The sequence below is a fragment of the Thrips palmi genome, unplaced genomic scaffold (assembly GCF_012932325.1).
Source record: "Thrips palmi isolate BJ-2018 unplaced genomic scaffold, TpBJ-2018v1 HiC_scaffold_17, whole genome shotgun sequence".
In the NCBI taxonomy this organism is placed as follows: domain Eukaryota; kingdom Metazoa; phylum Arthropoda; class Insecta; order Thysanoptera; family Thripidae; genus Thrips; species Thrips palmi.
Window position 1 is genome coordinate 7,996,657 of NW_023144626.1, and position 20,782 is coordinate 8,017,438.

Here is a 20,782-nt window from a genome sequence, read left to right on the forward strand (position 1 = left end):
ATGACCTGCAGCTGCAGCAAGGCCTGGAGGTGTTCGGAAGTCCCTCCTTCAGGTTGGGGAGCTTGAAGTGAGCGCCGGATGTAAACTTGAACCTTCACTCCGCCTAATCTTGCCCTACGTAGATCCTTGGGCATGCAGTACGGGCTGGGTCCACATGACTGGATCTTCAACTGCCCCCCTCCCCCGCCCCCGCCTCCTCCCCCACCCCCGCTGCCCGCGGACGACATAGACTTGCTGCGCCAATTTTGCAACCCCAACCCGTGCCTCCTGGCGTCCCAGCACGCCCAGCACCAGGTGCAGCACTTATCACAATCTGTGTTGCGTGTTTTTGTTTCGCGGTGAAGATTGTGCGCCGATGTCACCCTGGTGTCACCCTGGTGTCACCTCTGATCCCCGCGACGATAATTGGGCGAGCCACTTGTACTTCGCCTTCCCCGCGTCACAGGCTTGACTGAGCAAAAACAAGTCATCTATTTTAGTTCCTGCCGACGCCGACGCCACCGGCGCCCTCCGCCGATCAGCAGCCGCAGCTGCAAGACGACCTGGGTGACCTGGACTGGCTGTCCGTCGGGCTGCGGCAGAGCCGGCAGAGCTCGCACATGCTGCTGCAGACGCCGCCGCCACCCCTCCCGGCCCACCACCCCCAGCACGTAAGCGTGACTTCTCGCACGAAAGGCACTCAAGCGACAAGCACTCGGACGAGGAATCACCGGGTCACTTCACTTCCTCGTCTCCTACGCGTCCGTCGTGGTACTGGAGCTCCATGACGCCCTTCCAGGTCCGCGACGGCGGGTCTCCGCTCTGGCCGTCCAAAGAGGTGTGCTCGCTCATCGCGGACGCGCTGTCGCTGCCGCCCACCGCGGAGATCCGCCTGCACCCCGTCGCCGCTGACGTCCCGGAGGACGACGCGCAGGACGTGGACGCCGAGGACGACGGCGTGCTGCTGCGCTGCGCGTCCTGCGGCACGGCCTTCGAGTGCGGCCTGCGCACCTGCGGCTGCAACGGCGCTACCAGCAGAACGATCGTCAGCAAAGTACGGCCGCCGAACAGTCATTGTGTGAATGAGCGAGCAAGAAAGTGGATGACCGAGGCGGGTACTCGAACGCAGGGCAGTTCGACGTCGGGGACCCTCCTGCAGAAGCTGCGCACCGCCGCGTCCAGGCAGAGCCGCGGGAAGGGCGGTCGGGGCTCTGTGCAGGTGTGACGTGGCTGTCAGCCATAAGAAAGATCAAAGTGCCAGAATTGCCTCCGCGGGAACTCGGGAACATGGACGAACAGGTCATCTGGGAGAAGCAGCAGTCGGCCTGCGACTCGCCGGGCTCCACCGGCTCCGACGTGGACCTGGCCGGCCCCCTGCCTGAGCCCCCGCAGCCCCAGCTCGCGGTGCAGGCCATGCTGCCCGAGCCGCCAAGGAAGCGACGGCTTGCTGAGCCCACGCTGCCGACACGCAAGCGGGCACGCCCGGACGTCGCGCAACCGTCTGCCGTAAGGAACACACGGACCCGGACTAGACGACGGGGGCGGTGGTGGCCGCGGCCGCGCGGTGACGCTCGCTGTCCTGCAGGTCACCGGCGTCCAGGCGTCCAAGACGAGCGGGCCGCCGCGGCGCCGGGGCCGTCCTCCGGGCAGAGGGGCGCGCAGCTCGACCGCGGCAAGTCGAAGGCGCAGCACCAGCCGTGGGCGTGGCGGCGGCCGGCGCGGCGGCAGGGCCAGGTCCGCGACGAGGAGGCGGGCGTCCTCGGCGAACCGTGTCACCAAGCGGGGGCGGCGCGCCGGCGAGAGGTAACCCCTTGCCGCTACACATAGTGGGCCAATCCCGGACGCGTTTTGAGCTCCAGAATCGCTAAACGGGTCTCGAACCGCACGTTTGACCCCACCGACGGAGTGCTTCGGAATGAGGAATCTACTGGTGGGGTCACACGTTCGGTTCGAGTCCTGTTTAGCGACTTTGGAGCTCAAAACGCGTGAGTTTTGGCCTCTGGCCCACTGTGCGCTGCTGGGCCTGGTTCACTGCATGCCGCGCAGGTGCACCGAGTGCGGGCGCGCGCTGCCCAAGCTGGGCTGGCTGTCCATGGTGGGCCGCGCCATCAAGAGGGCCATCGTCGGCGGCGAGCGCCCCTACTGCAGCACGTGCTGGCGCAAGCTGCCGCAGCGACGGCGACGCGGCGACCAGCAGCAGCCGCAGGGCCAGCAGCCGCAGGGCCAGCAGCCGCAGCCCGAACAGCAGCAACAACAGCAACCTCAACAGCCGCAGTCTCCGAACGATTCCTTCGACGGGTGAAGGGGCCAGCATTTTCGCGCGTGTCTTGTGCTTCATTCGATTAAAAGTTCAATTTCCACCGGCGTCGAGTCTTTCCAGAAAGCGCCGCATGGCAACCAGGACAGCAACCTGTGATTCCGAACTGTGATTTCGTCGCTCTGTCTCTCTCGCATCCAACGGGCCGCCTGATGAGTGCGAGAGAGACAGAGCGACGAAAGCGTGCTAGCGGCACCTCTCGGGGCACTCAAAGACTCAAAGGTCCCCGCCGATGCCGTTTCCGGGAAGATAGGCCCTCGGCGCGCGGCGCGCAGCGCGCCAGGCAGCTAGGCAGCCTCAGGGGGCTGTTTGACACGAGTCGCGTTGCGAATGAAAACAAACTGACCTGCCCTCTAGTGGAGGCGATTCGACGCGTCCGTTTCGCATCGGCGTGCATCGGCCATTGTGTCCTTTGTGGCCAATCGGCATGCGTGGCACTGTGACGGCGGGGGCGGCGCGGGGGCGGCGCGGGGGCGGCCAATGGAAGCCGTCAGCCTGTCCCCTGTGGTGCAATCCGAGGAGTGTGTGTCCAGGCCGTCCAGGCCGTCTCGTGGGCCATTCAAAGAACTTGACTTGTTTTCGCCCATTGTTTTCCCGCTGCCGGCACAATAGCTTTCCGGTAGCCCACTGATGCAGGCCGGCCCCGGCATTGTTTGTTTGCAACAAAGTCCAGTTCTAATTGATGCGCGACGCTTCCTTAGTCATGGACCGCCCCGCCCCGCCCCGCCGCGCCCCGGCGACACTTATGACACATGATGCGCCGATTACCGGGAACTGGCTTCGTGGACCATCATGGCCCCCATTCACTGGCTTTCATTTCCTCGGCTCTGATTATTCCGTGCAGCAATCAACGCCAATTAAGCGCCGGTTTAACTTTATTGGCTTTTAGAGACGAACTGAGCCAATTCAAATTCAGTCTAGACTAGAATTCACACGGTGCCACGAACTCCGCGCGCGACACAAGCGCGTCACAGCGCCACGGGGTCACTGCAATCTGCAGTCATTATTCTGTTTACTCTTCCGTTTTTATTCGACCGATCCTTATCAGGATGAAGAAGACCTTGCTCGCCGTGCGTATGAGTTCCATTTAGAACGGGGCTTTGACGACGGCACAGGTGCCTATGTCTCACTTGCCCCCCCCCCCTTTTTCCTCCCGCGCACTGCCAGTGAGAGAAAATGCGCGTCTTTTGATCGGCTCGATCAGTATGGGTGCTGCCGAGTGCCCCCCCCCCTCCCTCCCTCCCTCCCCGGGACGAGAAGAAATAAAGTCGCCTTATTGATGCTGAGGACAGAGTGGCGCGGAGTCACGGACTGGACGGCCGGTTTACCGAGAATCGCTTTCTTCTTCTTCTCCTCCGTCCGTTGTCTCGGCTGGGCTGCGCTGGGCTCCCTTTGGCCTTTTCCACGCCAATTATGCATGCGCCCCTCCCGGCCCGTCGCGGAGCGTCGGGGGAGGGGGGGGGAGGGGGGATGCCGTCGAACGGGGCTGAAACAAAGCTGCAGCCGGCCGCGACCCCTGCGGGGCCCGTCGACAAACCACCAGCACACTGATTCCGAGAGTCGTTTTCGTCGCTCTGTCTCCCTCGCACTCATGGCGCGTTGCGTGTGGGTGCGAGAGGGACAGAAACGACTGGGCAGGTGGACCGCGAGAGGGCGACGACGACGCGGGCGGAGGCTGGGCGATAACACAGCATCACACGCGGCCGTATCGCCAACTGGGCGAGGGGCCCGCCAAAAAGTGGGCGGGGGCATGCGTGTGATTCACGTGTGTTGAGTGGACTTTGTCCCCCCCCCCCTCTCCGTTTCCCTACCTCTCTTTTCAATGGTGATAAGAACCATTGCTCAAGGCGAGCGCCCAGAAGACTGATTCAGAGATTCGTTTTCGTCGCTATCCGTCTCTCTCGCACTCATGGGGCGTTCCGTATGGGTGCGAGAGAGACAGATCGACCAAGCGCCGTTCGGAGTGAGCCTGCACAGGTCGTGTCTTTGCATGGCTCCACCGCCGCTGGCCGGTGTGGCTGCCGCTGATAGCGCACCACGCGGTCTGACAGTGTACTATCAACATCGAATAAAACAAAGAATTGTAAAACTGGCATGTAAACGGCGCGCATGCAGATAGTGAAGGGATAGTGTGACCGATTCTGGGCGAAAACGATGGGAGTGGTACGACATCCAAGTATGTACAGTCCTCGCGTTGTATCACTGCACCGCAAGCGGAGCTCCAAGGTCCCGAGGTCAGTCGCCACGCCACGACCCTCGTGCTCACACACACACTCACACACTCGCACACATGCACACGGGCACTAAAGAAGGCGCTTGTCGTCTCAAAACTAGACACTCGAAAAAAAAACCACGAAAAACACTGAAAGAATCGACGGCTGTAAAGTTCACCCAGAAACCGGAGTTTTTCCTGTTAGGTGCGTTGTCCGCGCGGTGGCCGAAGGGCGAAAAAAAATGAGGTTGAGTCCGGGCCCTGGCCCTTCGCACCCCGTTCGGACCTTCGATCCTCCGGCAAGAACCGATGTTTTTCTAGCAACTTTTTCACTTGGCCGCCGTGCCGTCCGTCTAGCCTTGCGAACAGTAGCGCGGCAATGAGTGCTCCGAGCCCCCCTGCGGCGATCCAGGCTCCAGGCCCACTGTCCAGCCCCCCCCCCTCTCCCTCAGCTGCTTGTTTCTCGGACAAGTGTTGTAAATATTGTACCGAGACGGGCCGCCACGCCACGCCACGCCGGCAGGTATTGTTTGGCGATGATGCGATGTGTCATTAGCCACCGAACGGGAACACGTTATTGCACGGAGCCGCGCTACACTTCTCCTCTCGAATCCAAGTGATGAGGAACTGGTGTTCGTGTTGTAATCAATTTATTGGCTGCTGTGTGCGTGCGCGCCGTGCGCGGCGATGTGTGAGGGGGGAGAGTGGCGCGATAGCTAATTCTCCCTCGAATGTGGTGGCGTGAGCGCGTGTCGTCGCTCTGTCCGCGCGCCGAAAGGTGCCAAAACCAGCCAACGAGTTTACTGCAACACACAGTGCAAAAGGTGTTACTGTGTGAGCAACATTTGCAACTTCCAGTGCCCACACTACGTAAACAAAAGTGTGTGTGTGTGGGGGGGGGGTCGAGCGCGAGCGCGCGTGTGTGTGTATGTGTACGGCGCGCGTTGCAGGGGGTAGTTCGCGAGGGAAGGGTAAGGAAGGGAGGGGAAGAGGGGTGAGGGGGAAGGAAAGGGGGGGAGGGGGCGGGCGCCATGTGGCTAGCGTACCGCGACGGAGGTGAGTAGTATCGCTGTGGGTTCACTGTCGGAAAACAAATGATATGGCTGCGAGAAACGCAACACTTCCATCATTCACGATTCAACTGGCAACTTATTACTGCGGCGAGACGTGTCCCGAGGGGAGGGGGAGGGGAGGGGGCGGGCGGGGGTGACAGTGACACGCCGGGGGATTTGGGGTGGGGGGACACCTCGCGTCGTCGACCAGGAAGCATAGGTCTAGGGCAGCGGTTCTCAACCTTTCTCGGCTCGCGACCCCAAATTTGTAGCCAAAAATTTCCGCGACCCCCAGGAAAAGTTTCGCGACCCCACGGGACCCCTCCTTTAGCATGCCACTGCGTCTGATCCGAGGCGGGCATTTTGCTCCCTCAACGGGCAATTGGTCTTTGGACCTTCCTTTAGCATGCCTCTGTTACGGAGTGCGATTATCAGTCTTAGTTTGGGAGCAGTATTGTCTCAAAGTTGGCCAAAACGCTCAGAAATGTCTTAAAAAATCATGTTTTGGGTCGATTTTAAGCAGCCACTGCGTCTGATCCGAGGCGGGCATTTTGCTCCCTCAACGGGCAATTGGTCTTTGGACCTTCCTTTAGCATGCCTTTGTTACGGAGTGCGATTATCAGTCTTAGTTTGGGAGCAGTATTGTCTCAAAGTTGGCCAAAACGCTCAGAAATGTCTTAAAAAATCATGTTTTGGGTCGATTTTAAGCAGCCACTGCGTCTGATCCGAGGCGGGCATTTTGCTCCCTCAACGGGCAATTGTCTTTGGACCTTCCTTTAGCATGCCTTGTTACGGATGCGATTATCAGTCTTAGTTTGGGAGCAGTATTGTCTCAAAGTTGGCCAAAACGTGCAGAAGATTCTTTCAAAGAACATTTCTGGCGTTTTGCGTGCGCACAGCGGGTTTGAGGGCAAGTCTTGCTCCTCAGCCTACGGATGGATATCACACTGGAGCCGTAACAAAGGCAAAGCTAAGAAGGTCCAAAGACATTTGCGCCGTTTGCAGTGAGTGACGAACATTCCTGCCCTAGCGGGTCAGACGCAGTGGCTGCTTAAAATCGGCCCAAAAACACGATTTTTCAAAGACATTTCTGACCGTTTTCGGCTAACTTTGAGACAATACTGCTCCCAAACTAAGACTGATAATCACACTCCGTAACAAAGGCATGCTAAAGGAAGGTTCAAAGACCAATTGCCCGTTGAGGGAGCAAAATGCCCGCCTCGGATCAGACGCAGTGGCTGCTTAAAATCGGCCCAAAACACGACCCCAGCTACCTCGCCGCGACCCCTTAAAATTTTTTCGCGACCCCACTTGGGGTCGCGACCCTAAGGTTGAGAACCACTGGTCTAGGGGCAACCGAAAAATGTAACCGAACCCCCGCCCCCTACTTCCCCCTCCTTTTCCTCGACCCGGTCCGGTCCGGTGAAAGCTGGCCACCACACCACAAAGGAGCTCGACTTGGGGCTTTAGCCTCTTGCAGTGCAGCCACTTGGTGGCACTTCCCTCGCCGCCTGGCCGGTCGCTTCCGGCTATCGGCGCGGCGGCGAACGAACACTTTACGTTACGAAAAGACTTCCAATCGCCGCGGCGACGGCCGGGGACGGCGGGGACACTGGTGCCTGGGAGCTTTTCCAGTGCCGCACGGCAGTTTGGCCGTTTCCCGCAAGGGCCGTGGGATGTGGCAGGCCGAGGGTCTCATGTCAATGCGACGCGCGGGCGGCGAGTCAGCTTGCTGGCGTCACTGTATGCAACCAGTTCATGGTTTTTGAGCGCGCGTTTCCGTCGTCGCCCTCCTCCTTCCTCTCTCCTGGCCTGGCCGGTTTGACGCAATCCCACTCATAATAATGCAAGGACCTAACGGACGCCATGCGCGCCATGCGCCACAGACAGCCGTCGCGCATGCCAGGCCGAACCCATCTAATGCCTAACCAGCAGCAGCCTTCCGAAGAGTCGTTTCGTCGCACCGTCTCCGTCTCTGTCGCACTCATGGGGCGTCTCTAGTCCTGTAAAGGTGTGAGAGAGGTGCTAATAAACCAAATAAACGCGCGCGAGCCGCGACCGCCGCGACTGACCCATCGTGCGGATATTGGACGGCAAACTGGTGGCAGGGCAAAAGTGCCATTGTTTGGGTTCCCCCCGTGGCGATCGGGCAACGCGACCAAAATCCCTGAAGAATGTAACATTCCCAGCGCTGTTTCGGCAGGCGACATGAGCGCCAACGATGCCCACGACGGCGGCCTCCAGGACGGCGAGCCTCCGGGAGTCCTGAGCCTCCTGGCCATCGCGGCGTCCATGCTGCTGTGCTGGATATTCTACCGAGTGCGTAGTGCTTCGCGGCCTTCCCTCACCCGAAGAATCGTTTCATCGCTCGATCTCTGTCGCACTCATGGGGCGTCCCGGTGGGGATGTGAGAGAGACAGGGACGATGCGGTCCTTCGGAATCCATCGGCCGGCCGCGCGAAAATGGAACGATGTTGTCGGGCAGGTGCGGATGCGCCAGTGCGAGATGGTGCTGGCGGAGATGGCCAAGGCCCTGGAGGAGGTGCGGCGGTCCGCCGAGGCGTTGCAGACGCGTCGAAGTATAGTGCGGGCAACGGTGCGGCTTGCGCCTTGGACACACCAATACTGGACATTTTATCCTCAAGCCTTCACTGACGGACAAGTTTTTCTTTTTTGTTTCCGCAGACCGCCTTCGCAGAGAAGGCTCTCACGGAATACAAGACTCTCCTCAACATGTTGGACGAGATGCAAGCGGTGAGGTCAAAGTCACCTCTGTGCGAGCGTGCTCGCCAAAGCATTAAAATCCCATAGTATTTTCACGCCTTTTTCTTTTTTCATTTTTTAGGGCGACTGCCGCAAGGCGAACTTACCGAACCTGAGGCATGAAATTGAAATGGAGACGATGCGTGCCCAAGTCAACATGGTGCAAGGCTGTCTCCTTGCCATGTCGCAAGAGGCGCTAAATTTACAAGCTCTGTCGGCCGGCGAAGAGAAACAGGTGACCTCGCTGTCTGGTTGCAGTGTGCTGGTTCAGTGTGAAAGTAAAAGAAGTGACCTGTGCCCGTCCATTGCAGGAAGACATTGTGTCATCTTTGCACCACCAGAGAAAATCATACACGCACATGTCAGAGGAGCTTCTTTCTCTGTTGGAGAGAAAGAGCTCAGAAAATGTGAGTAGTTACTGCTAAATTGGGTTGGTTTGTAGATTTGATGTGACATTTACTTCTTTGTTTCGCACAACTATCCAGATAAAATTATTTTCATCGGGGGGACCAGAAAAATCCAGAACTCAAAAAATGATCTGGCATAACTCGTTCACAAGTCATTAGTTGTAACAGTGTGTGTTGTTGTTTGCCACTATTAAATAATGAAGAAAAAAAGAGACATTCCTTGAAAATATTTATTAGGAAATCAACAGGAAAAACACAGAAGTTTACTAAACATTGCTGCAGCAGTTAAATAAACATTTTGTCTGAAAATCAAACATAGTTCTAACGCTGACAGATTGACAATCATGACAATAAAACAATCAGAGAAGCACAATAAATGAAACTTTGAAATGCAAGGTAAATGCAAAATAGTAATGACTACTAAAGTCAATCTCTTCAACAAAACCCACTTGACTTGACACAGCCACACTTAGTTTATCAGTATCAATAACTTCCTAGTGCAAGAAATGCCAGGACTAAAACAAAAGTCCACTGGGATCTCAGAGGAATGGTAGACAGACAGGCATTAATAAAAATCAGTCAAAAACAGAAAGAGTTTAAATCAGAATACTCAATTAATATTTTTTGAAGGAGCTCTCTTGAGTATGATACCGAAAGCTTGTGACACATGAAATACTGGCACACACACTTGCACACTCATTCAAAAAAAAAAAGGTGTATTCAGTACTTGTCCCTGTCAACATTCTGAAATATTACATTCATCAAAAAATAATGGTTTATGGGAATTTCTTTTTTTTAGCAAAACATAGGATTAGGAGAACAGTTTGAGGAATACATGAGTACACAGTTAAAGCACAGATAAGCACCATATGTATATGGCACAAACACAAGATTCTTAAAGGCTCAAATAACAGACTCTTAGAATGGCGTAGTATTTTATACAAACAAAATATATACAGAAGTGCTAAGCTTACAGGCCTAGATAGTAGGTATCTTTCCGATTATGACTTGTAAAAGCAGAAGAAACAAAGCTGAAGCTAGTTATGTAACAGTCACAGCTGGTAATCACTAGTCACACCACAGCAAAGCATACAATGAGCAAATGTAATGATATTATGCAACAACAATTATCAGTTTTAGCTGCATCAAGGCATGGGACTTCAAGAATTTATCACATTTATTTGTAAGAACACATCAATTTGATTTTTATAAATAGAGCATGAGGAAACACGACAACAAACATGAATATTTTCCTCCGATAATTTATAATTTATCAGGCTTTTACACAGCTCTTGCATCACAAAGAATGCTTGGTTGAGTACATTTCAAGGGGTTCAGTTTACAAAGTAGGTAATAAGTTAGTTAAAATAATAAAATGATTCATTGTAAAACTACAACTAAATGAATTTCAGTTCCTGCAAATAGCAGCTCCAAGCAACATTTAAAGCTGGATATTCTTCAAGTCTACATAACACTTCTGCTAATACAAGAAACTTGCTTCAGACATGCTTGGTCAACAACTTTAGGGTCTCTCCCATCTACTTTATCACAAAGAGTGACACCACAAAGTAGCCTTTTCTGTGCAGGGGTAACAAAATAAGGAAAATATTCATCCCAATCAAAGGGATGGTGTGGTTCCCAAAGTTGAGGAACATCACTGAAAAATTTTTATCGACAAAAAAACACAGGCTGCACAGATTTAAGAAATTAAAACTTACAAGCATTGGTTTAAATTATTTAAATTTAAAATAATATTTCACCTCTCGCACATAATACCATGGTCCAACCATAAATACATTACATATTTTTGCAACAGTCCAAAATTATCAGTCTAGTACCATTTGTACAGCACTTTGAAACTTTATAGAAATTATAAAGAACTTTTATAGTCATGGGAAAATTTAGTAATTAAAAGTGGTCATAGAAAGCACTAATAAAAAACACGGCACAAGCATATATGCTCATTCTATCTTGTGGTTGTGTGTGGTGCCATTTGATTCTCCATTGGATTTTCCATTCAATTTTCCATTGGATTTTCCATATGATGAACTCTTGTTTATCTTCGTCAGGCCTATTAGGAGGTAGAAAAGGTACCCAACTAACAGTTGGAAAAACAAGAATTAGAAAACGTACACATTGTACAACACGTAAAGAAAAATTACTAAAAAATATTGATCAAATATACTTACTCAAAGCCACTAGAAGTATTCCAAATAAACAGTAGTACAGTGATCCAGAGAACAACAGTGATATCAGAACATAAAACACTGAAGGAATTGTAACCAACGCCCAACCAGTAGTATTTAATAGTGAATACCAGCGTCTTGGTAATGTAAAAGGCTTGAGGGGAGGCTCTCCACTAGTTTCAAAGAAACTTCCAGTCTGTTTGAAGCTGTCCACCATTTTGTCCTAGAATATTGGAAAAGAACAGGGACTCGGATAATTCTCAATTGAAAAGAAGATCTTTTGAAATCTTTAAGTATATTTTGCTTTGCCCATACCTTCTTTACATAGAGATCATGCAACCACTTTGCAGCTGCTTCATCATTATCAGGTACCTCTTCAACTGGAATACGCTGCATGTACATGTGAGCTTCCACATGTTTTCCATTCAAAAGACTTGTGATCGTTGGAGCCACAGGATCAGATTCTCTACAAAACAAAATTGGTGCATGAAATGATAAATTTGGATAAAAATAGAGGTAAAGAACAGTGTCATCATGATGACATGACGGGGATGAAACTTACTTCATACATATTGTCACGTCGTAAAGTGCAACAGGTTTGTTTCGCATAAATGATACAGAAGTTGTAAAGCCTTTAACTCGAGGTGTAAGATGATGCTTCAAAATGGGGAGACCGTTATCTTCAGCAAATTTCAAACTGGTCACATGTTTCTCTTTGGTAAACCGTGTTCCCTCAGCAAACAAGAGCAGCTAAAAAAATTTCAAACTTTAAATAAAACAAATTTTTTTACCCAGGATAAAATTAATTTAAAATTACTTACGAAAATTGGGTCAGGATGATCGAGCAGCTCTGTGATTTGCTTGCCAATAATATTTCTGTCTTTATCCCAGTTCCTCTGAAGAAATACCGCCTCGGCAAATTTCCAAGACCAGCCTACAGTTGGGACAAACTGAATTGCCTTCTTGGCGATGGCTTTGCAGTTCTGAAAAATAAAGGTAAATTTCACATGATATAATAAAATAAAGCACAGTTATTTTTACAAGAACTGAGCCAACAATAAACTTACACCCAACACTTGTACTCTCTCACATAAGACAAAACCCATGAGCCAATCAATTTCGTAAGAATGGTTCATGATGAGATAGCCATGCTCCTTGCCATAGTACTTCTTCAGACTTTCTTGGTCGATGTATAAGATAATTTCAGAACCAGACCACCATTCGGCAAGAAAAACAAACTCTGCAGAAAACATAAAATAAATATCTTAGCATGCAAGTTTGGAAAGGGAGAAAAGACATTAAAAAATCTTATTACATCAGATAATAATTAATACTTACGACAATTCAAAGAATAGCAAAGATATTGGTTCACTTTCCTGTACCAATAGCGAGAAAATGGACGCACTCCTACCCAGAGGATAGCCTGTCCAAAATTGATAGCCAATCCAGACAAAAAGAAATTTATGGCCAGCAGAAGATGAGCCAGTGTTGACCTCTTAAACGAGTCAAGTAGAGCCATTTTCATTTTGTACTTCCTGAAGCAAAACAAAAACAAAATACATTGTTAAAGAGGCACAAAAAATTTAAAAACAATGAAAAACTAAAAAAAAGGTGAGCAGCTGAACATAAGATAAAAGGGTCTGGTCGCATCTTTCAGCACACATGGAACTCAAGGTTAGGGGAGACTGACACTAAAGCAACAAGTGAAAATTATTCTAGACAAGGTAAAGAAAAAGCCCCTTCCCCCCTCCCCCTCTCCTCTCATCACCTTTTGACAATCCTTTCAACTGCTCAACTAAGCTTTGGTATATGTAAATTTTGAACCATGCGAATTAACACCAATGAGATGATCATAACTACCCTTATTTGCCGATTGAAAAAAAATCAGCTTAACAAAATTCAAATTGTAACAATAACGACACATGAACATTTTTTACTTGAGTTATCAAAAATTTTAAAAAATATACAAGTGATGTGTATTAGTTTGTCATATTTAGGTACAGAAACATTTGTCATATCGTCATTCTATTGTTTTATGTCGTTTGTCTTTTGTCTACTACTGCGTTTGTCGTTTCTGAAATTTCCTGTTCACTCCTGTACTGCCAAGCCAATGGAATACACGTGAAAATTGAATCTACCAGTTTTATCTATTTCCATCCTGAAAATCTACAAGAGAATTACGAAATCAACACATGGTGGCAGCGACCGACGAACTTCACCTCCGGAAGAAACCATTGAATGTCAGATTACGAGTCTAGTTCTGACGAAGAGTTCGATCTCAGCATCCGTGAACTTTTTGAAGGTTTCGACGAAGACGCCATTATGGAGGCACGTTTGGAACAACTTACGGCTCAACTAGCGGCCCAACAAGCAGCTTTCGAAGCTCAAGCCCTTGCTCAACAGCAGCAAGATACTACCATTCAACAGTTGCAGCAATCACTCCAACAAGAGCAGCAAAAGCATCTGCAACTTCCAGCAACACTCCTTCAGCTTTTGGGAGCGGGATCAGCCACGCCGCCCCCAGAACAATTTTCCTTCACAGCAGCAGACTGGCCCGCATGGATCAAGAGGTATGAACAATACAAAGACTCATCCCCTGTGAAAGTGCTGGCCCCAGAATCTCAAGTGAACAACCTGTTGTACACAATGGGACCCAAATCCAATGACATTTTTGAGGCGTTCAAGCTGACTGCAGAAGAGAAAGTGGACTTTGCCAAAGTGAAGGAGAAGTTCGACTCACATTATGTAGCTAAGAAAACCAAGCTGTACGAACGAAGCAGGTTCAACAGCCGAGTACAGCTGCCTGGTGAGTCTATTGACGCATTCATCACAGACCTTCACACTATTGGAAGGAGATGTGAGTATGGCACTATGACGGATGAACTGATTCGTGATCGAATCATAGCAGGCATGCTCAACAAAGCTTTATCCACAGCTCTTCAAAGTGAAGAAAATGAACCAACTTTGGAGAGGGTTTGCAACAGGGCTAGACAAACTGAACTTGTGTCTACCCACCAACATCTGTTGCATCAACAGCAGCAGCGAGCCGAGGGAAGTGCATCTGTGGCTGGGGTATCAAGAAACAAACCTTTCACCAAGAAAGACACCTCATCACACTCAGAAGATGGCAAGTCCTGTGGCTGGTGTCTCAGCAAGTTTAGACATGACCGAGAACAATGCCCTGCTAAGAATGCCCAATGCAACTACTGCAAGATTACTGGACATTGGGAAGTCAAGTGCAAGCTGAAGAAGAGAGACGAAGCTAGGAAACCACAATCTGAGAAGAAGCATGCATCAGGCAAGAAACAAGAAAAAAAGGCAGTGCATAATGTGGAGACAGAAGAAAAACCCAGCCCATCTGTAGCAGGCGTAACAAACTGCGAGGCGTACAATTTCTTCATGAGTACAGTGACCATACCAGAGAAAGAAGAGCCAGTGGTGGCAACAGCTGAACAGTCAAACCATTCAGTGGAGCCCAAACAAGTAGAAGTTCCATACGTACCACCACAAATGGTAAATATCAAAATAGGTACTGTTGACATTTCTATCAAGATTGACTCGGGTGCAGATGTCACATGTGTGGGAACGGATTACTATAACAAGCATAAAAATAGTTTTCCCCCACTGGAGAGTGCAAGTGGACTTCATTCTGCCAATTCTGAAAACATGAATGTTACTGGCAAGATAAGCAAGATCAGACTTCAGTATAAGGACAAGTACCTGTATACTCCTCTCTATGTGGTGCCAGGTGTCAAGACTGCACTCCTAGGAAGATCAGAAGGAATCGCCTTTGGTCTAGTCAAAGATGTAGCAACAGTCGGAGCAGAAGAAAAGAAGATCACGCCAGAAGAAGAGTTCAAGTCTGTTTTCAGTGGGCTCGGAAAGATTCCTGGATCGTATACTATTGAGCTCATTGAAGGTGCGAGACCATTAGCTATCACCGCACCCAGACACATCGCCATTCCTCTCAGAGAACCTGTCAGAGAAGAGCTTGAAGACATGAAGAAGTGTGACATCATCGAGCCAGTGGAGCATCCAACCAAGTGGTGCAGTCCGCTGGTGCCTGTCATCAAGAAGAAACCAGATGCCGATGGAAAATTCAGTCTTGGTTCTATCCGCATCACTGTGGATTACACCATTCTGAATGAAAATGTGGTTCGCGAACTGTTTCAGCTTCCAACAGTGGAGGAATGTTTCGCCCAAGTGTCTGGATGTAAGACATTTTCCAAGTTAGATGCATCCAAGTCCTACTTCCAAGTGGAGTTGAGCGATCAGTGTCGTGACCTTACCACATTCATCACCCACATTGGAAGATTCCGATACAAGAGGATGCCAATGGGACTTAAATCATCTAGTGAAGTTTTCCAGCGGAAGATGTCTCACATTCTAGCTGGGGTCCCAGGAGTCGTCAATCTCATGGATGACATCCTGGTAGGAGGTTCAACCAAAGAAGAACATGACCAACGACTCCGAATGGTGCTCCTGAGACTCAAAGAAAATAATTTGACTCTCAATCAATCCAAATGCAGCATTAGAGTTGAAGTGTGCGTTATGCTGGGCCATCTGATCAACGCAGAAGGTGTTAGACCACTAATGTGCAAGCTGCAACCAATTTTGGAGATGCCTATCCCCCCTGATGTATCAGCACTCAGAAGCTTCTTGGGATCTGTGAACTATCACATGAAGTTCATACCCAATCTGGCAGAAATCAACAAACCTCTCAGAGACCTCATCAAGGAAGATTCCATGGATGGGTGGAGCCAGAGTCATGACGAATCATTTCTAATCATTAAGAAGATCCTCACATCACCCCCAGTCTTGGCGTGGTATGATCCGAAGCGACCAACTCGAGTCACAACAGATGCCTGCATGTATGGCGCAGGAGGAGTCCTGGAACAAAGGGATCCCCATCAAAATGTGTGGAGACCGGTGGCCTTTGTGTCAGTTAGTTTCACTCCCACTCAATTGCGGTATTCTATGGTGGAGAAGGAAGCCTGTGCCGTAGTGGTGGTGTTGGAAAGGCTTGCCCTACTTCTCATCGGGCTGCCTCAGTTCCTCATCAGGACCGACCACAAACCTCTAGTGGCGATTCTGGAAACCAAACCAATCAGTGAACTGCCTGTCAGGCTACAGAGATTCCGAATGCGTCTCGTCCCCTTCTGGTATAAAGTGGAACACATCCCTGGAAAGTTCAACTATCTGGCTGACATCCTGTCAAGAGCCCCCTTGAAGACGGTTCGTGAAGATAAGGATATCCTGGAAGAAGAAGCAGTGGAAGAATTAGTTGTCGCAACAGTGGCTCTGTCACTACCAATGTCCTCGCCTTGTTTGCAACGAGTGGAAGCAGCTCAGCAAGAGGACCCAATTTCACAAGTTCTTACCCATTACATCATGGAAGGCTGGCCCAATACCTATGAGCTAATACCTGGAACATGTGAATTCTACAACTTCCGTGCTGATTTAACCATGACCAAAAGTCTGGTTACTTTTCAAAAAAGGATGTACGTGCCACCCCCTTTGAGACAAGACATGTTGAAGAAGCTCCACGAAGGACACTTGGTGCTCGTCAAGTGTATCAGAAGAGCGCAGCAGTCAGTGTGGTGGCCCACCATCAATGCTGATTTGAAAGAGATGATATCTAGATGCAAACCGTGTCTGGAAAATGGCCCACTGAGACCAGAACCAATGATAAGTGAACAAGTTCCAAAACACCCTTGGGACATCATAGGTATGGATCTTGGAATGCTTGAGGGACAAGATTATTTAGTCATCATCGATGGATACTCCAAGTTCCCCATCTTCTACAAGATGACAACCACCACAACAGCAGCTGTTATCAACAAGCTAAAGCCGCTGTTTGACTTATTTGGATCACCCAATCTCATCAAAACTGATCGGGGCAGGCAATTCATAAGTCAAGAGTTTGAACAATTCCTGGAGAAGTATGATTGTGTTCAAACCCAATCAAGCTCAGAACATCACCAAAGTAACGGACTTGCAGAAGCTGGAGTCAAGATAGTCAAAACTATTCTCAAGAAAAACCCAGAAGATCCTGGAAAAGCTTTGCAAGAATACAGGGCTACTGTGAATGACACTGGGTACAGCCCAGCGCAGCTGTTTCTATCCAGAAACATCAAAACTTCCCTGCCGTCGGTGAAGATGGACTACAAGCCTCAAGTCCCTCCCGTCAAGAAGTACCGGCAATACCTGCAAAATAGACAGGACAAGGCTAAGTCTTGGTACGACCGGAAACATAGAGTGAAGCCCTTGGAGATATTGAAAGTTGGTGACAAAGTATGGGTGAAAGACACCAGGCAATACGCCACCATCACTCATCTGGCCAGAGGAGATAGGAGCTATGGTATGATTACCGACAAAGGATATCCAATTGTAAGAAACAGAGCATATCTTACTGCGATTCCCAACTCTCCCCAGCAGGAGCCAGTCACCAATAACCTACCACCAACGCAGCCTTTGCAGCCCTCGGATCCAGTCATCATCCCTGAACAGGCCCCTGATGCGGATCCAAATGTAACACCGCCAGAGACCCAGCCGACAGCCTCTGAAGATCCCCCTGCTACTGTGGAACATCCCACTCCAAGCCAAGGAGGGAACCAAGAAGATGAGCCAGTCCGCAGGAGTCAGCGAGCAAGGAAGAAGAAGGTCTGCCAAGAGCCAGGCTGCAACTGTGGACAGTGAACTCGGACATTCCTGTAACGTGTCGGCGCTGATTAATTTGTTTTTTTTTTTTTTATTTTTCCCCCTTCATTTTTTTTTATTTTGTAGTCCTAGTTATTAAGTAGGTTAAGTTTGTTTATTTTCTTTCCTTACTTTTTTTTCCCTCCCTTTTTGCTTAATCATTTATTCTATGTCAGTAGCATAACTTACTATTAGGTTGTTTAAATTCTCCCGTCCAATCTAAGTAGTTCTCACATTGCTCTGTGATTGTATTTAATTAAGGTACCCTATTCCAAAGATTGTACCAAAATAAGGGTTTAGTTTTAGATTGTTTGGTTATGTATAATTTCCTCTTATTTCTAATTGAGATTTAGAATCTAAAATCAATGTGCCATGTAAGATCTGTGTTTGAGTATTATCTATCTTACCTAGAGTTTTTGTTTTAGCTTGTTAATTCATTCCAAAACCCAGTTGGCAACATAATTTAGATGTTAAAAGCTTCTTTTCTGTATTTACAAACTCTGTTTAATATCTAACAAAAGAGGGTGTATTAGTTTGTCATATTTAGGTACAGAAACATTTGTCATATCGTCATTCTATTGTTTTATGTCGTTTGTCTTTTGTCTACTACTGCGTTTGTCGTTTCTGAAATTTCCTGTTCACTCCTGTACTGCCAAGCCAATGGAATACACGTGAAAATTGAATCTACCAGTTTTATCTATTTCCATCCTGAAAATCTACAAGAGAATTACGAAATCAACACATGATGCATGGGGATTCGAGAGAAATCACAGCAGAGGGTGTTGCAAAGCTGAGGGGTAGCCGCGTAGCCGTCACCACACCGGACAAAGTTGCTGGCGCCACAGTTCGGCACACTCGTCTAGGTTGTCTAGGTCCAGGGCATGTCAACATGGTGAAGGGCTCCAGCAACGCAATGTCAAATAGTCAACCCCAGTCGAGAACACAATCACTCACACGTTCTGTCATCAAGACAGCTCTCCGAGAAAGGTTGGCGCGAGCGCTAGACGCGCTAGGTGCGGTGTCTTTCGTCAGCCTCAGCAGACTGCCGAGACTGACGGTGTGGTGGTGACGGCCAGCCACACGGCCACTCTACTCTGTTTCCGAGTCATAGTGCGCTCGCGCTGCCGCTGCCGCCGGGCCCGCGGGGCAGCGAGGCCCGGCCCGGCCCGGCGGGGCCCGAGGCTCTCGAGGGGCCCGGTGCCGCGCAGCAAGGGGCGGGGGCGTGGCGCGTAGCCCGCGGCCGCGTGTTCGCGGGTGGGTGCCGAAGGTACACTGCCAACGTCGACGTCCGATACACATCGCGTGCGTGCAGTCCCTGCTCTTCCATTTTTGGCGGTCGTCTGACTGTCGTCTGCTAGCCTCAAGGCCGATGACGTCACGGGATGCGGCGGGAGGAAGGACCACAGGGGAGTCTTTTGAGCTGAGGGATCTCTACGCTTCGCAGAGGCCACTGGCTTCGCCTAGGCTTCGCGCTCCCACCAGAGAGAGAGAGAGACTGGGCGGACTGATTCCGAGAGTCGTTTTCTTCGCTCTGTCTCACTCGCACTCATGGAGCGTCCCGCCTAGGTGCGAGAGAGACAGAGCGACGAAAGCGACTCGGATCCAGATCACGCGACCGCGCCTCTTTACGTCACGCGCTGACCCTTGTCACAGTCGCCTGACTCCGAAGGAGCGTCTCGCAGCGTCTCGTCGCTCTGTCTCTTTTGCACATGGAGCGTCTCGTAGGGGTGCGTTGGGTCGGGTCTAAGAGCAGCATCTTTGGAAACGGTGCTTTACCTGCAGCCGTGCTGCTCCATTGACAAGCGGAGGAACAGGTGAAGATAAGCGAGAATTACAAGGCGAGAAAAGCATGAAGCCATGGGAGGGGAGTCCCAAAGGATCGAGAGCAGCTAGCAGAAGATTTCAACGTTTTCTTGACAAAACATGAGGTAAAAAAGAAAGTATACGTCAAATTAGTGATTCAAATAATGTGAACAGGGACTCGAACACCGCCCGATAACGGGTTAGGTGCGTCAGCAGGCCAACACGAGCCTACCGCAAAACAAAAAGATCGCTAGCTTAGACGCTGCTCGGAACTTGATTGGGCCCGATCGGGTTTGATTGTTTGATTTGATAGCGCGAAGCGAGGCGGAAGCGAACGTGAATCTGGGGGTGGGCGTTTGCGGTGCGCGTCAGGCGTGTGGGTGAAAGCGTAGGCGAAAGTAGTGTAGTAGACGAAAGCGTGGGCGGGTGAAGCCGAGAGAACGTGAACATGGGCGCGGGCGGTGGGAACTGGGAGTTCCCTCCACCACCCGCGTCCACGTTGACGGTTTCGCCTTACGCTCCACCCTGCGGCACCCATGCTTCGTCTCCGCCTCGGCCTCACCCCCTCGCTCGTCCAGACGATTCACGCACGCCCAAGTCACTGTCTTCGTTTTAGTCTCCGTAAAGCCACGAATGCTCACCGACAGATTCACGTTCGCGAACCGGCCATGAACGGCCTGCTGGACCGCACGCACCCCGTGGCAACACTAGGCAACACCCGCCGCGGTCTCGCCACCCCTCTCCGCCCCCGCCGCGCACTGCCCCGCACCCCTCGCGCCACGGGCCGTCAGCCCTAGCCGCCTTAGCGGCCCCGCCCTGCGCGACGCCTGCCCACTGCGCCTGCGCGGCGTGCAACACGCAACACCCCGACCACTTCTCACCTTCTCGGGCACTCGGGCAAAGCTTTCGCTCAAACCAAACAACTCACTCACGCCACCTGAGCCGGAGTCAATACGCCTTGAGCAACCTCCGGAGGACACGCCGGGCCGAAGTTCGCCCCCATTATGCCCAATCCCCAGCAAGGACGTACCCGACGTGCGTAGTGAAGGCGGCAGGATCGGCGCGGGTCGTGGTCCTCTCTTCAGGCCGCCGGGGCTGCTCGCTTGCTGCTTGGTGGGGCCAGTCGGGCGGTCAACGACGGGGACGGGTCAGTCGCCAAGTCGGCCAACAAGAGGAGGGACGTGTGGCTCTGATACGGAATACCAGACGCAATTGGAGGCATCATGGTGTGGCGTGGTCTCAACGCGACCCGCGTGGACCGGACCCACAGGACTAGATCTTTCACAGCCGCCGCCCCGCCCCGCCCGCCTTCCGCCCACTTTCCCCCCGCGTCCCGTCCACCCCCACCCGAAGTCTCCCCGCCG

The 20,782-nt window shown here is 50.9% G+C and overlaps 3 protein-coding genes across 5 annotated transcripts; 2 read left to right on the forward strand and 1 right to left on the reverse strand.

Moving 5' to 3' along the window:
- The first annotated feature begins 763 nt into the window (after positions 1-763).
- LOC117643995 lies at positions 764-2,395 on the forward strand. The gene is made up of 3 exons (XM_034383182.1): positions 764-1,198; positions 1,279-1,478; positions 2,329-2,395. The coding sequence occupies exons 1-3, from the start codon at positions 764-766 to the stop codon at positions 2,393-2,395; spliced, it is 702 nt and encodes a 233-aa protein (XP_034239073.1).
- Positions 2,396-7,651: 5,256 nt separating this feature from the next.
- On the forward strand, positions 7,652-9,064 carry LOC117644082. Of its 2 annotated transcripts, XM_034383273.1 has the most exons (6): positions 7,652-7,879; positions 8,046-8,156; positions 8,246-8,314; positions 8,406-8,558; positions 8,635-8,730; positions 8,809-9,064. In XM_034383273.1, exons 1-6 carry the CDS (start codon positions 7,769-7,771, stop codon positions 8,887-8,889), a joined length of 621 nt encoding a protein of 206 aa, XP_034239164.1. In that variant the 5' UTR covers positions 7,652-7,768; the 3' UTR covers positions 8,890-9,064. The 2 variants fall into 2 exon arrangements, with proteins under 2 accessions (XP_034239164.1, XP_034239162.1); XM_034383271.1 differs by having other exon boundaries at positions 8,406-8,730.
- A 584-nt stretch (positions 9,065-9,648) lies between these two features.
- LOC117644081 (1-acyl-sn-glycerol-3-phosphate acyltransferase gamma-like) lies at positions 9,649-20,686 on the reverse strand. 2 transcript variants are annotated; one of them, XM_034383269.1, is made up of 8 exons: positions 20,449-20,686; positions 12,255-12,451; positions 11,984-12,156; positions 11,738-11,899; positions 11,479-11,666; positions 11,232-11,382; positions 10,920-11,139; positions 9,649-10,828 (listed from the first exon to the last, which is right to left on the reverse strand). In XM_034383269.1, exons 2-8 carry the CDS (start codon positions 12,439-12,441, stop codon positions 10,692-10,694), a joined length of 1,218 nt encoding a protein of 405 aa, XP_034239160.1. In that variant the 5' UTR covers positions 12,442-12,451; positions 20,449-20,686; the 3' UTR covers positions 9,649-10,691. The 2 variants fall into 2 exon arrangements, with proteins under 2 accessions (XP_034239160.1, XP_034239161.1); XM_034383270.1 differs by lacking the exon at positions 20,449-20,686 and adding an exon at positions 18,572-18,713.
- Positions 20,687-20,782: the final 96 nt, after the last annotated feature.

What these genes read in the sequence shown, in the direction of transcription:
- LOC117643995 (XM_034383182.1), top strand. Translation starts at nt 764, where the DNA reads ATGACGCCCTTCCAGGTCCGCGACGGCGGGTCTCCGCTCTGGCCGTCC. An exon ending in GCGGTCGGGGCTCTGTGCAG is followed by an intron (nt 1,199 to 1,278) that starts GTGTGACGTGGC and finishes ATGGACGAACAG; the next exon opens with GTCATCTGGGAGAAGCAGCA. An exon ending in CGCCCGGACGTCGCGCAACC is followed by an intron (nt 1,479 to 2,328) that starts GTCTGCCGTAAG and finishes TTCGATTAAAAG; the next exon opens with TTCAATTTCCACCGGCGTCG.
- LOC117644082 (XM_034383271.1), top strand. Translation starts at nt 7,769, where the DNA reads ATGAGCGCCAACGATGCCCACGACGGCGGCCTCCAGGACGGCGAGCCT. An exon ending in TGTGCTGGATATTCTACCGA is followed by an intron (nt 7,880 to 8,045) that starts GTGCGTAGTGCT and finishes GTTGTCGGGCAG; the next exon opens with GTGCGGATGCGCCAGTGCGA. An exon ending in AGAGAAAGAGCTCAGAAAAT is followed by an intron (nt 8,731 to 8,808) that starts GTGAGTAGTTAC and finishes ACAACTATCCAG; the next exon opens with ATAAAATTATTTTCATCGGG.
- LOC117644081 (XM_034383269.1), bottom strand. Translation starts at nt 12,441, where the DNA reads ATGAAAATGGCTCTACTTGACTCGTTTAAGAGGTCAACACTGGCTCAT. An exon ending in TTGCTATTCTTTGAATTGTC is followed by an intron (nt 12,157 to 12,254) that starts GTAAGTATTAAT and finishes TGTTTTCTGCAG; the next exon opens with AGTTTGTTTTTCTTGCCGAA. An exon ending in GACGTGACAATATGTATGAA is followed by an intron (nt 11,383 to 11,478) that starts GTAAGTTTCATC and finishes TTTGTTTTGTAG; the next exon opens with AGAATCTGATCCTGTGGCTC.